This window comes from Emys orbicularis, chromosome 1, assembly GCF_028017835.1.
Source record: "Emys orbicularis isolate rEmyOrb1 chromosome 1, rEmyOrb1.hap1, whole genome shotgun sequence".
In the NCBI taxonomy this organism is placed as follows: Eukaryota; Metazoa; Chordata; order Testudines; family Emydidae; genus Emys; species Emys orbicularis.
The window spans coordinates 21857519-21870308 of NC_088683.1; the positions used below are offsets into that span (position 1 = coordinate 21857519).

The following is a 12790-nucleotide window of genomic DNA, read 5'->3' on the forward strand; positions in this document are numbered from 1 at the left end:
CATGGGGACGTGGGAGGGGGATCCAGGCAGGGCCACATGGGGACACGGGAGGGGGATCCAGGCAAGGCCACATGAGGATGCTGGTGGGGGGCTCCAGGCAGGGCCACATGGGGACACGGGAGGGGGCTATAGGCAGGGCCACATGAGGAGGGGGAGGACACTGAAGATGCTGTGCCTAGGGGCACGTAAGGTGTAAATCCGGCCCTGATCACTACCTTGTTGGGGATACCCCTAGCTGTCTGATAGTTCTGACAGACTGCCCCTGCTCCAGCCTGTCCCTGCTCCAGCCTGCCACTGCCCCTGCCCCTGCTCCAGCCACAGTTGGTCACCCAGCTGTCTTGCTAAGGAACAAGCCTTCCAACCTGGGATTACAGACTTGTGTTAGTGGGGCTCATGCTAGTATTCTAAAAATTGCTGTGTAGGCTGAATCTTGAGCTCTGAAGCCAGGGGAGAGGGCTTAAGAGCCAGAGCCACAATGTCTTCAGAGCTATTTTTAGGGTGCAAGCATGAGCCCTGCTAGTACACGTCTGTGGAGCGGGGCTGGGAGGCTCACTCCCAGAAATAGTGGAGACATGCTCTGAAGAGCCAAGGAATGGAGGAGTGTACAGACAGATACCTCTGCGAGGGATGAGGAGATACCAGGCCACCACTAAGGCAATGGCAGCATGTATGTGGGAAACCTAGACAGTTTTCAGGGAAGCAGGAGGGTCCCACCATAACCTCTTTGCCACACTTCTCAATGTTTCTGTGGCAGGGAGTTGTAAAGACGGGATTCATGGTTTTGGGGTTGAAATTCAGTGGGTTTTTTTGCAGATTGTCACATTGATTTGTTGTCATATATCCTGGATTATTTGCCTAACATAGGCAAGGAAGAACCTGAACTCTGCCTTAGCAAAACCTGCAACATCCTACCATAACCCAAAGTGGACAGTCACAGATGGTGAGAGAAGATGGGGGCAGGTTTAGGTGCCTTGTAAAGCATGAAGTGGGTGCATCCAGGCAAAGAAGAACGCCGAGTATAAAAAAGGAACACAGGCTCAAAGTGTGCATGCTTCATGAAACTTTGAGCAGAACTGCACCCATGAAAGAAACCACAGTGTAGCTGGTATTATGGATAAACTTTACTCCCTGTCTAAATCTGTTCCCAACTCCCACACTCCCACATGCGCACACCCACACAAATGAAATCTGGGCTTTGCGTGGGGGAACTAAGCAGGGTTGGGGGGAGGAGAAATCCTTCTCCAAGTGCAGATACTCCGTGCCTCTCCTGAAGCACTTTCCACCTACTAGATCCAAGTAAGCGTGGATCTTTTGGTTCTGCCCCTAGCCATACCCAACACTCCCCTTGACGCCAACATTCTGAGCCAGCATGTTGGCACTCAGGGGTGCAGTGGCCATTCTGCATGGCCACTTCACCCAGACCTTCCCATGCCATCCGTCTCTGGTAAATTTCACCATGCATTAATTCTCCTCCTTTTCTCTGACGGAGTGAGTTACTATGAATACTGCGTTAGGTTGATTACTTCAGCAGACACAAACCTGCATGGAGACAGGATATGGTTGCTTAAGTGATTCCTATAGGTATTACAGTACAGTATGCAATTATCAAACATGTACGGGTTTTAACTTCTATTCTCTTTCCATAGCAGCAATAGAAATGGGAATAAAGAAACAAAATACAGACACTTCAGCTACTCTTTACAACAAAGCAGTCCCTTATGCCCTCCAGTCTCACATATCACTTTTTTTTGGTTCACAAACCTACACAGAATAATGCATTCCTATAAACTGTGTATTCACTGAAAAACACCACAGTGAATAGTTCAATAAACCAGAACAAACAGCCAGACTGTGCAGGTTCCTCCACAACAGGCTTAACTTCCCTCCTCTGTTTGTTATTTTATTATCCTAGCAGGGCCACTGGTGCTCTTTTAGTTAAGGTTTTGTCAGCACTTCTATTATAACGCCTCATTTTTAGGGATTTATAGTTTTGACTAAAGTAATTCATTACTGGCTTAAACTTAAAGTTTTTGAGCCTTTAACCGAAAATCAAATGGTTCTACAATTAAAAAAAGAAAAAAAAACCTCAGCTTTTCTGTTCAGATTATTCTGTTTTGCTACTGTACTATAAACCAGTTAGGACCTGATCCAAATATCATTGAAGATAATGAGTCTTCAGTCAGATTTAGAACATACATTAAAATAATTTCCAGGTAGGCCATAGGCTCCAATTCAGAAAAGTAGGTGCTTAAATCCCATTGCCATGGGGGGGAGTGTGAACCACCAGCTGAGGGAGGCTAGCCCCCAGCCCTGCCACTTCCACCCGAGCCCAGGGGTGGCAGGTTTGTATAATTTTTGGTGGTGACCAGAATGGGTCCAAGTGCCACGTGCCCCCTCCCCCCGCCACACACACACACACACACACCCCTTGTAAGCCAATATATATATTTTTAAAATAATGTAAAAATAGACTGGAAACAGTAAGCGTTTAACAGTTTCCCTATATTGCACAAGGTGGGGGTGGGGGCTCTGACTGTGGGTGAGGGCTCTGGAGTGGGGCCAGGGATGAGGGCTTTGGGGTGTGGGAGGGGCTCAGGGCTAGGGAAGAGGGTTGGGGTGTGGGGGAATGAGGGGTCTGGTTGGGGCTGGGAATGAGAGATTCTGGGTATGGAAGGAGCTAAGGGCTAGGGAAGAGGGTTGGGGTGTGGGGGGGTGAGGGCTCTGGAGTGGGGCTGGGGATGAAGGCTTTGGGGTGTGGGAGGGGCTCAGGGCTAGGGAAGAGGGTTGGGGTGTGGGAGGGTGAAGGTTCTGGAGTGGGGCTGTGGATGAGGGCTTTGGGGTGTGGGAGGGGGATCAGGGCTAGGGAAGAGGGTTGGGGTGTGGGGGGTGAGGGCTCTGGAGTGGGGCTGTGGATGAGGGCTTTGGGGTGTGGGAGGGGCTCAGGGCTAGGGAAGAGGGTTGGGGTGTGGGAGGGGGAGGGCTCTGGAGTGGGGCTGGGGATGAGGGCTTTGGGGTGTGGGAGGGGGATCAGGGCTAGGGAAGAGGGTTGGGGTGCGGGGGGGTGAGGGCTCTGGCTGGGGGCACGGGTTCTGGGGTGGGGCCAGAGATGAGGAGTTTGGGGTGCAGGCAGGCTGCCCTGGGGCTGGAGCCAGAGAGGAGGACTCCCCCCAGCCCTGTCCCCACTGGCAGCAACGAGCTCCGGGAGAGGGCCTCCCCCCTTCCTCCCGAGCAGCACACTCAGCCCGCACCACTGTCACTGCACATGCTCCTAGGGCCCCTCTCTTGTCCAGGAAGCCCCCTCGCCTCCCCTCTGGTGGGTGCTGGGGGGAGTGAGGGCTGCCATCACGTGTGTGCCTCCTCCCTCTGCAGTGCCGCCACCTCAACCTGCCGCTGGTGCCGCTCCCTTTGGTAAGCAGCAGCAACGGTGGCTGGAGAGGGAGCGCAGCACGGGCGGCAGGGCAGCCACCCAATATCCAGGGCGCAGGCAGGGATGCTCCGGGAGAGGCGTGCAGGGTGGCAGGTGGGGCCAGGGGAGAGACCCAGCCCCGAACATTGGTGGTGCCGGGCCCCTGGGCCCTGAATATTGCTGGACCACGGGCACCATGGGCCCATATAACTTGCCGCCTCTGCCCAAGCCCCCTGCCGCTGGAGCCCCGAGCCCCCTCCACCATGGCCACCGGCCCTGTCCCGCCCCAGGCTATCCCGCCAGCCCCAAAGGAGCACCTGGAGGGCAGGTGGCATGTGGCCCCAGCCACCCCAGGCCCGGAGTGCCAGGAAGGCGGGTGGCATGCGGCCACAGCCCCTACAACTCCGAGCGCGAGGAGGGCGGGCGGATGCAGCCCACCCAGCCCCGGAGTGGGGCCGCACTGGGGACTGGAGCCTCACGCAGGCCAGAGAGCAGTGATAAGCAGGGGGCGGGGCCACGCCTGGCTGTTTGGAAAGGCACAGCCTCCCCCAGCCTATGTGACCCACCGCTCATGCCCATTGCATTCAATGAAGTAGGCACATGCTTAAAATATATGTGTATACAATTAGAGTGTATAACCCTGTGAACACAGGATCGGTCACTAAGGGCTAAGAAAGTAGTACAAGCCTGGGAATGACTCTGTAGCCTGGTGGTTGGAACTGTTGTCTGGGAGGTAGAAGAAACAGGATCCAGTCGCCCTGCTCCAGTACCTTTTTTCATTATTTAGCCACAGTGGAACAGCTTTAACAGGAGAGCTTGAGAAAGCCTACTGTCAGAATATTCCCTAGCCCAGTGCCTGCTGAGAGGTAGCAGAGCTTAGTTCAAATCCCTGTTCTCTCTCAGGAAGAGGGGAGACTTGAATGGGGGGGTGATTCCTACTTCCCAGGTGAACACCTTAACCACTAAACTATAAATTATGAGGAAGGGCCTTTGCCCATCCCTCCCCAGTGTTTTGTGTAAACTTTGCTATAGGGGCCCAATCCAGTGGGCAAGCTCTCTGAGCACATTTACCAGATCAGGCCCTGCTGATGAGTTAGGAAGATAATTGCTTATCTTCCTTCAGTTCATGCATTGCTCTGAGGTTTAGGTGTCCAGATGCCTGGCATGGGGCTGCAGTGCACATGCTCAGAGGTGGAAATATAGGTGCCTGTAGCGGGGTGGTCCCCCACTCCTGCCTGGAAGGGCTTAAAACAGCCCTGGCAGAGGGCTGCAGCTCTAAAAGCTGGGCTGATTGGGGAAGAAGCCACAGCTGGGCCATGCCCCAATCAGGCCACAGCTGGCCTGTATAAAAAGACTGGGAGCCAAGAGCCTCTCTCTGCACTCAGAGAGAGAAGGGCCTGGCTGCAGGGAACTAAGACCGAGTACCTGGGAGGAGCAGGGCTAGGGAAAGGCTGAGGAGCTCCATCCTGGATAGCCCCAGGCTGCGGCCTAGTAGGAGGCCAAGGGATACTGGGGGTTGCAGAGGGCAGCCCAGGGGTAGGCCAAGGCAGCAGGTCCAAATTGAACCTTGCCTGTGATGAGTGGCCTATGCTACAGTCTGCCCCAGGGAGCGGGGGCTAGTTGGTGACTGGCAGTGGCCTTATTCTGAGGTGAGGTAGGGATAGTGGGTGGGGTCTCCCTGGGGAGGGGAGACCCTAGTACTGAGGGGTGTACTGCCAGGGGGCAGCACCCCAGATACAAGGGCACCAGGGTCTGGGAGGGACACAGGGGCCAGAGGACAGGTGGATCACTGGCCTGCAGGGGGTGCTCCAGGATGCTGGAAGAGCTAATTCCCAGAAGAGACCAGCAGGAGGCGCCATGGGGTGAGTCTGCCCCTCTACAGTGCCTAAGCAACTTTTATTGCAAAATGTAGATGCTGAGTGATTTTAGGCACCTACAGTGTTCAGGAACAGCTGAGAGGGGGCTTTGTGAATCCTAGAGGGGCCTGATTCTGGGATTTAGGTGCCTAAAGTGACAGGCACCTAAGTCCTTTTATGACTCTAGCCCTAAGTTAATTTTCTGGTTTTTAGAACAGGACAGGCTGAGAAGGAAGAAAAATAATCAGGATTGTAAGTGTTTTTCATGTTGTGTAGTTTAAGCAAAATTGACCTTTCTGTTGAAATTAATTGAAATTTCAAGGATGCTATTTGACCTAATTCAGCTGGACCTCATTGCATAATTTGTTCTCACACCTCTTTATTAATTCACCAATGTGTGCAGCCAGCTCTTATAAACTTGTCACTTCCTTGCTGAAAATAACAGGTTGGTTTTTAAAGAAAGTAAAGTTAACATTATCCTTGGCCAAATAAATCTTGCTGTGTGGTCCACTGCCACTTTCGTTGACAATAACCTACTAATTCAAAAATTCAGGGTTATTGAAAAATATCGTAATGCGGACCCCAGGTGGTTCACTAAAACGCAAAACAATATTTATGAAAGATCAAAAGTTCAATGCCAGTGAAAAGCAACCATCTATTACATGGCTTGGTACTATAATAAATACTTTCACATTGTCTTGTACAGGCCTGTATTTTTTTTATTGGCCAGAAGCGGCAGAATGGCTGGATGTAAAAGGATTAAGCTATTAATTGTTAAGTTCACTGTCACATGTCAAAATAGCAGATACTAGGCGTCTCAAGCAGCTGAGAAAATCTTGTTTGAACACTGAGTGAAACACATACATGCTCAGCAAATAAAGGCTCTTTGTCTCTCTTAGAAATTCTCCTGCTCAGCATTCATTGTTTTACTACAATATATTGGCAATGGCAAGCATTGTTACCTATAGAAAAGCACTTTTTGAAAATATTTAGAACTACAATTAATGCTGCAGTCTTTTTGTATCAATTGCGTTTGTAAGAAGCTGGAACTTGAAGTAAGACTCTAGGGATATTCACAGGTCTGGTGTTTTTGAATTGCAGTTTGCACATAATCTCTGTGTAAATCATTTTAAACCTTCCTACTGATACACTAATATGCAATGCAGACCACTAAAAGGTTAGGGGAGGGGAAAGGACAGAAATGAGGAGTACTGGGACATGGCATTTGGCTGGTTTTTATTGAGAAAACAAGCATAAAATCATTTTAAAGAGCATATAAAAAGATCTCGGAATGGCAGTCAGACCATTCAAGAGTCTACATCGTAAAATGTATGCTAGTTCCTTATTCTTCATTTAAGGCATACAGACTTACAGCATTTTTTTTTTCAAACCTGGGTTCCTAAAGTTAGGCTCCTAAATCTGTGTGTAAGCACTTAAATGAAAGTGAGCTGATTTTCAGACTTCCAGAGCACTTACTAGTGCTACTGAAGTCCATGACAACTACAGATACTGAACACCTCTGAAAAGTGAGAGGTGAATCAGGGCCATAAATTCTATTCTCTGACCTTTAAATATCCCAGTTACTAGACTGGGGCCAATGGGGTTACATTATAGCAATGACATACATTACACAGAAGCAGCCAATTCCTTTGTCATTGACTGGTCCCTAATAATTCTCCCCATACTAGAGTGGTCCTTTAAGAAGAAGATTGCAGTGAGTTTGGACCTTTAGGCATTGCCTAGAAAGGCCTCCTTGGGTCAGCTGTGGTGGAACCAGCAAGACTTGGACCTCCAGCAGCTAGAAAGGCTGGGAGCAGGCAGAGGCCAATTGGGGCCCAGCTGGCCAGAGAAGCAGTGAGCACTTTTTATATCAAATGGCAGTTCTGGGTGAAGCTAGGAGAGGGAAGAAAAAAAATCTTTCTCTCTGCCTTAACCCAAGAACCCAGGCTGGGCCAGAGCCTATTTCTCACTGCACTTTGTATTTACATCAATGAGAAACTTTTGATTTATTTTGGGGAGTGTAAGGTCCAAGTTGCCCATCCTGAATTAGACATTAATTGGACTCCTGAAAATTAAGTGTGCTCACTTTGCCTACTAGTTCAGGCAAGCTGGTGACAGGGAGTCTTTGTGCCTGCAGACCTGCTGGAGCCGGGTGGGGTGACTCATGGTTACAGTGGTGCTCAACCTATTTACCATTGTGGGCCACGTATACAGCTCTCTGTTATGGGGCCACACCCACACAATATATAATACCAGTGACCATGATAAATAATACTGGGGGGGGGAGGTGAATCAACCGGGTTCTGTACAATAGTCAGGATTGTTCTGGATTGTTGATCACTGCCGGATAATTGTGAATCCCTGAGCTCAGTGCTTAAAGTGGACTGAAAAAAGATGGGGGGGGAGGGGGGTTGTGAATCGATGATAATCCCATCTGAAATAAATATTTATGCACTTGGTAGGGCAGGTCTTAAAGTGCACCCCTCAGTGACCCAACTCCATTTTTAAGTGTTTTTTTGCCAGGACTGTGACCCCTTGCAACTCTGCCCACTTTAAGCCTTGCCTGAGCTGGGCCCACAAAACAGCTGCATTGTCAGCAGTGTGTCCTCTTCCAGGCTACTGTGCTGTAGTGCACACAGTAGCTCTGTTCCTTGGGCACCTCTTACCTGGTTAGGGTTGTCAGGTGTCTGGTTTTCGACCGGAATGCCTGGTCAAAAAGGGACCCTGGTGGCTCTGGTCAGCACTGCTGACCGGGCCGTTAAAAGTTTGGTTGGTGATGCAGCGAGGCTAAGGCAGGCTCCCTGCCTGCCCTGGCTCTGCGCCGCTCCTGGAAGCAGTGGCATGTTCCCCCTAGGCATAGGGCAGCCAGGGAGCTAGGTTGCAGCTGTGTGCTAATTGGGCTGCAAGTGGCCCAAAGGCTCTGGGTTGAGAACCACTAGGCTAGAATCATCCAGATATTGCATGTGGTAAGCATAAAGTTCTCATTAGCTATTTGAAGGTACTTGGGTGATTTCTATTGTGGGCAAGCAGCTTGACAGTATACACCCAGAGTCACTCTTTCTGACAGCGAAACCAAGAGAACGCTTGGGTAAGGATTTTAGAAGTGGGAGCCAGACTGTGAGACTTAGTGGTGCAGCAACATAAGGACCAGAAGGGTCATCTGTAAGGGTTGTGTCCCAGGGACTGCAGTCTTTTGTTGCATTTAGACTGCAGGCTCCCACCCCCCCTGTGGAGAAGAGAAGGACTAGAACTGCTGCAGGCTGTGCAAATTGTACACTGTCTTTTCATAGAATCATGGAATATCAGGGTTGGAAGGGACCTCAGGAGGTCATCTAGTCCAACCCCCTGCTCAAAGCAGGACCAATTCCCAACTAAATCATCCCAGCCAGGGCTTTGTCAAGCCGGGCCTTAAAAACCTCCAAGGAAGGAGACTCCACCACCTCCCTAGGTAACGCATTCCAGTGCTTCACCACCCTCCTAGTGAAATAGTGTTTCCTAATATCCAACCTAGACCTCCCCCACTGCAACGTGAGACCATTGCTCCTTGTTCTGTCATCTGCCACCATTGAGAACAGCCGAGTTCCATCCTCTTTGGAACCCCCCTTCAGGTAGTTGTAGGCTGCTATCAAATCCCCCCTCATTCTTCTCTTCTGGAGACTAAACAATCCCAGTTCCCTCAGCCTCTCCTCATAAGTCATGCACTCCAGACCCCTAATCATTTTTGTTGCCCTCCGCTGGACTCTTTCCAATTTTTCCACATCCTTCTTGTAGTGCGGGGCCCAAAACTGGACACAGTACTCCAGATGAGGCCTCACCAATGTCGAATAAAGGGGAACGATCACGTCCCTCGATCTGCTGGCAATGCCCCTACTTATACAGCCCAAAATGCCGTTAGCCTTCTTGTCAACAAGAGCACACTGTTGACTCATATCCAGCTTCTCGTCCACTGTGACCCCTAGGTCCTTTTCTGCAGAACTGCTACCTAGCTATTCGGTCCCTAGTCTGTAGCTGTGCATGGGATTCTTCCGTCCTAAGTGCAGGACTCTGCACTTGTCCTTGTTGAACCTCATCAGGTTTCTTTTGGCCCAATCCTCTAATTTGTCTAGGTCCCTCTGTATCCGATCCCTACCCTCTAGTGTATCTACCACGCCTCCTAGTTTAGTGTCATCGGCAAACTTGCTGAGAGTGCAGTCCACTCCATCCTTCAGATCATTAATAAAGATATTAAACAAAACCGGCCCCAGGTCCGACCCTTGGGGCACTCCGCTTGAAACTGGCTGCCAACTAGACATGGAGCCATTGATCACTACCCGTTGAGCCCGACGATCTAGCCAGCTTTCTATCCACCTTACAGTCCATTCATCCAGCCCATACTTCTTTAACTTGGCGGCAAGAATACTGTGGGAGACCGTATCAAAAGCTTTGCTAAAGTCAAGGAATAACACATTCACTGCTTTCCCCTCATCCACAGAGCCAGTTATCTCATCATAGAAGGCAATTAGGTTAGTCAGGCACGACTTCTCCTTGGTGAATCCATGCTGACTGTTCCTGATCACTTTCCTCTCCTCTAAGTGTTTCATAATTGATTCCTTGAGGACCTGCTCCATGATTTTTCCAGGGACTGAGGTGAGGCTGACTGGCCTGTAGTTCCCCGGATCCTCCTTCTTCCCTTTTTTAAAGATGGGCACTACATTAGCCTTTTTCCAGTCATCCGGGACCTCCCCCGATCGCCATGAGTTTTCAAAAATAATGGCTAATGGCTCTGCAATCTCATCCGCCAACTCCTTTAGCACCCTCGGATGCAGCGCATCTGGCCCCATGGACTTGTGCACGTCCAGTTTTTCTAAATAGTCCCAAACCACTTCTTTCTCCACAGAGGGCTGGTCACCTTCTCCCCATATTGTGCTGCCCAGTGCAGCAGTCTGGGAGCTGACCTTGTTTGTGAAGACAGAGGCAAAAAAATCGAGTACATTAGCTTTTTCCACATCCTCAGTCACTAGGTTGCCTCCTGCGACGTTGTGCAGTCTATATGGTTTTATAAAAACATGATAATAAGTGAATATAATGTAACTGGGATATTTTATATAAATTTGACAATAAGTGAATATAATGCAACTGGGGTATGCTTTGTGCAAAAGGTCTCTTGTAAGGTATCATTACAAAGCTCATAATCTACTGAGTGTGATCATCCTATTTGTAGAAATGTACCATGCTTGTATCTAAAACTAGAAATATAAAACATAACTCTGAGGGCCTATTGTAATTATGTAAAGTGTGGGCCATTAATGATGGTTTGGAATCTTGATGACTCCCATTAACAAGGACCATTGTCTGCAGATGACTGTGTTTACCTGTGAGTCTTCCTGTATATGTGTGTGTGCTGGCAAGTGAGTAATGAAGTCTTGCAGTGACATGTGATCATGTCACCTGAACTGGAATCCATCTTTAACCTGGTGCTTTTCCAGTGAGGGGGGGTGGAAACCCAGAGGGACAAAGGGTTCCCACCTTATGCAAAAGATATATAAAGGGGTGGAAGAGAACAGAGGGAGAGAGGAGCCATCATGAAGAATCCCCTAGCTATGACCTGAGCTGCAACAAGAGCTGTACCAGGGGAAAGAATTGTGCCCAGGCCTGGAAGGTGTCCAGTCTGAGAGAAACTTACTGAAGCATCTCTGAGGGTGAGATTATCTCTACTCAGTTTGATTAGACATAGATTTGCGCATTTTATTTTATTTTGCTTGGTGACTTACTTTGTTCTGTCTGTTACTACTTGGAACCACTTAAATCCTACTGTCTGTATTTAATAAAATCACTTTTTATTTAGTAATTTACTCAGAGTATGTATTAATACCTGGGGGAGCAAACAACTGTGCATATCTCTCTATCAGTGTTATAGAGGGCGAACAATTTGAGTTTGCCCTGCATAAGCTTTATGCAGGGTAAAACGGATTTATCTGGGTTTAGACCCCATTGGGAGTTGGGCATCTGAGTGCTAAAGACAAGCACACTTCTATGAGCTGTTTTCAGGTAAACTTGCAGCTTTGGGACAAGTAATTCAGACCCTGGGTCTGTGTTGGAGCCGGACTGGACTGTCTCGCTCAGCAAGACAGGGTGCTGGAGTCCTGAGCTGGCAGGGAAAACAGAAGCAGGGGTAGTCTTTGCACATCGGGTGGCAGCTCCCAAGAGGGTTTCTGTGATCCAACCCGTCACACCTCCCTCATTCAGTAAGGGTCCCACACTTCCCTTGACTTTCTTCTTGTTGCTAACATACCTGAAGAAACCCTTCTTGTTACTCTTAACATCTCTTGCTAGCTGCAACTCCAAGTGTGATTTGGCCTTCCTGATTTCACTCCTGCATGCCTGAGCAATATTTTTATACTCCTCCCTGGTCATGTGTCCATTTGAGTCTTTTGCAGAGACTCAAAGGAAGTTAGGAGACTGTGGGCCTGTTGCTTGTTTCCCAGACTTTAAGAAGCTGGTGTGCCTACAAGGGCTTGGACACCATTTCACAGCATCTGAGAAAGGTAAGCCTCCCAGAGAAGAGCTCTAGGGGGTGGATGTCTATGTATGTGCATAATTATGTTTTTCATTTGAATTTTTGATAGTAACAAGCAGGGCCGTCCCTAGGAGGGTGCAGGGCCCAGGACAAATCAACCTCCCCCTAGTCTCCTCGCCATCCGCAAGGCACACTTGCCTGCCTGTCTGCCACTCGCTTCCTCACCCCTACCCCGCCCACCCACCCACCGCTCTCCTCCTCACCGTCTGCTTGCCCGCCGCTCACCTCCCTGCTAGTCTCCTCGCCATCCATCCAGCGTGCCTCCCCGTCCGCCTTCCTCCTCACTGTCCGCCTGCCCGCCTCCTGACTCCCCTCCCGCCCGCCAACCTGCCGCTCACCTCCCCGTTCACTTCCTCACCCCACTCACCTCCCTGCCCACCTCCTCACCTGAATATCGGGGCAAATAGCATCCCAATCGTACATTGGTCGGGATGCAGGACAAAGGGCTAAATATCGGGACAGTCCCAATTTTATTGAAGCGCAGGGGCCCCCAAAGCACAGGGCCTGGAATGGTGGTCTTGATATGGCCTATCCAAGGGACGGCTCTGGTGACAAGTAGTAAAACTTGGGTGACACACACACTTCCCCGAAAGTGTTGTCTTTAAAATAGCTGCTATTGACAATATTCACAATTGTTTCAAGGTTATAAGTAAACTGTTGTGTATTCATACAGATAGATTTAGTATACATTTTCCTTTAGAGATTTTGTCTTTCTATCGGAAGCTTAACTCTATATTATTTAGATAGATATATAAAGTCCTAAAAAGACTAAACTCTGGTCTGGTCCCCAGCAGAAAAGTAAGCTGAGATACAGAAAGTAGAAAGAAATATTATATCCAATATTAGCATATTGCCTTCTGCAAACTTATTACACATACATGCAGCATACTCAGTTCATTTGGATACTACAGTTTTAGGGGACTGGGTACGCCAGGAAGCTGTGCTCGAAAAGGGCTTAATCCTGCTCCCATT

The 12790-nt window shown here is 49.3% G+C and overlaps 1 protein-coding gene across 1 annotated transcript in view; it reads right to left on the reverse strand.

Annotated features, from left to right (window-relative positions):
• LOC135895444 (semaphorin-3D-like) overlaps positions 1-12241 on the reverse strand; it is a 40980-nt gene extending 28739 nt beyond the window's left edge. Inside the window, exon 1 of the mRNA XM_065423556.1 lies at positions 12206-12241. Within this exon, the coding sequence (XP_065279628.1) occupies positions 12206-12241 (36 nt within the window). The remainder of the gene's footprint in view (positions 1-12205) is intronic.
• Between the last annotated feature and the right edge of the window lie 549 nt (positions 12242-12790).